At 53.2% G+C, this 1076-nt stretch overlaps 1 protein-coding gene across 2 annotated transcripts in view; it reads right to left on the reverse strand.

Moving 5' to 3' along the window:
* LOC119593869 (E3 ubiquitin-protein ligase RNF220-like) overlaps nucleotides 1-1076 on the reverse strand; it is a 6351-nt gene that overhangs the window by 797 nt on the left and 4478 nt on the right. For both annotated transcript variants that reach the window (XM_037942898.1, XM_037942897.1), the window contains 2 exons: nucleotides 185-329; nucleotides 1-47 (listed from right to left, as the gene is read on the reverse strand). The exon at nucleotides 1-47 is cut by the window's left edge and continues 153 nt beyond it. In XM_037942898.1, coding sequence (XP_037798826.1) covers nucleotides 1-47; nucleotides 185-329 — 192 coding nt within the window. The remainder of the gene's footprint in view (nucleotides 48-184; nucleotides 330-1076) is intronic.

The following is a 1076-nucleotide window of genomic DNA, read 5'->3' on the forward strand; positions in this document are numbered from 1 at the left end:
CATCTCCGAATCTCCGCTGCGGTCGCTGCCGCCCTCTCTGTGGTGCTCTGCAGGAAGGAAGCGGCTCCTAGTTAGTGATCGGCTGTGACAGGGTTTCTGTTCTCTTCTTTGATACATGAAATATTGCAGAGGCATACACAGTATATACATAAATAGACTAAATAAAAAGTAAGAAAGCACTTACCGTGTGTCTGTGGCCTGAGCAGCGACGAGACCCTGACGCGGCGCTGGCCGCACCACTCGTACTCCTCGTAGGGCCCGTCGCCCTCCACGTCCACCACCTCGTCTTCGCCACCGCCCTGCAGGAGACCAGAGAGTACTCCGCCAGACTGTACAGAGAGAGACGACCTGCGTTTAGAGGGGGTAAGGGGGAGTGGGGAGGGGCAGGGGAAGGGGAGGAAGAGGGAGGGTGAGAGCTTTACGGGAGGGGGATGATGACGGAGAAAGCGTGCTGGGGGAGGGTTGTGGGGGGAAGGGGAAGGGAGGTTTAGGAAGGAGGAAGGACGTTGGAAAAGGAAAGGAGGATATGGAGGGCGGGGGGGGGGGAGAAAGGGTTGTAAGGTAAAGCTTCAAGGAGCCACAAAGGCTACATGGAGTTACAATTAGGGAGCAAACACGGTGCAGGGAAGGCTTCAAGTAATAACGGTATTCCCAGGGATATGCAGTGAAGCTGTTACAGGAAAGATTTGGTAGTAAAGATGACAAGAAAGGCTTACGTGAGATTTTGAAATGAAATACGGGGCTGTAGAAATATGAAGTATACACCTGATGGGAAAAGGATATTAGTTACAAAAGGTAAAAGTGAACCACAGATGATAGTAAATCATTTTTAAGATGTTCACGAGAATGAGACAAGGGAGTCCAGTGGGTACGTAGGGTACGGGGCTCCGTGCGGTACGACGACCGGGAAAGTTAAGAAGAAGGGAAGGGAACGCGAGTCGGGAAAAGACTTGGTCTTTCGAGGCGGCAGGAAGGGATCAGGGACGGAAATATCGGACCAAAGGGTCGCTGGCGGCGGGAAAGGGCGCCGGCGAAGGGAATCCGACGCAGAGCTGGTGGAAAGTGATGGATCAGTC

Source organism: Penaeus monodon, chromosome 33, assembly GCF_015228065.2.
Source record: "Penaeus monodon isolate SGIC_2016 chromosome 33, NSTDA_Pmon_1, whole genome shotgun sequence".
In the NCBI taxonomy this organism is placed as follows: Eukaryota; Metazoa; Arthropoda; class Malacostraca; order Decapoda; family Penaeidae; genus Penaeus; species Penaeus monodon.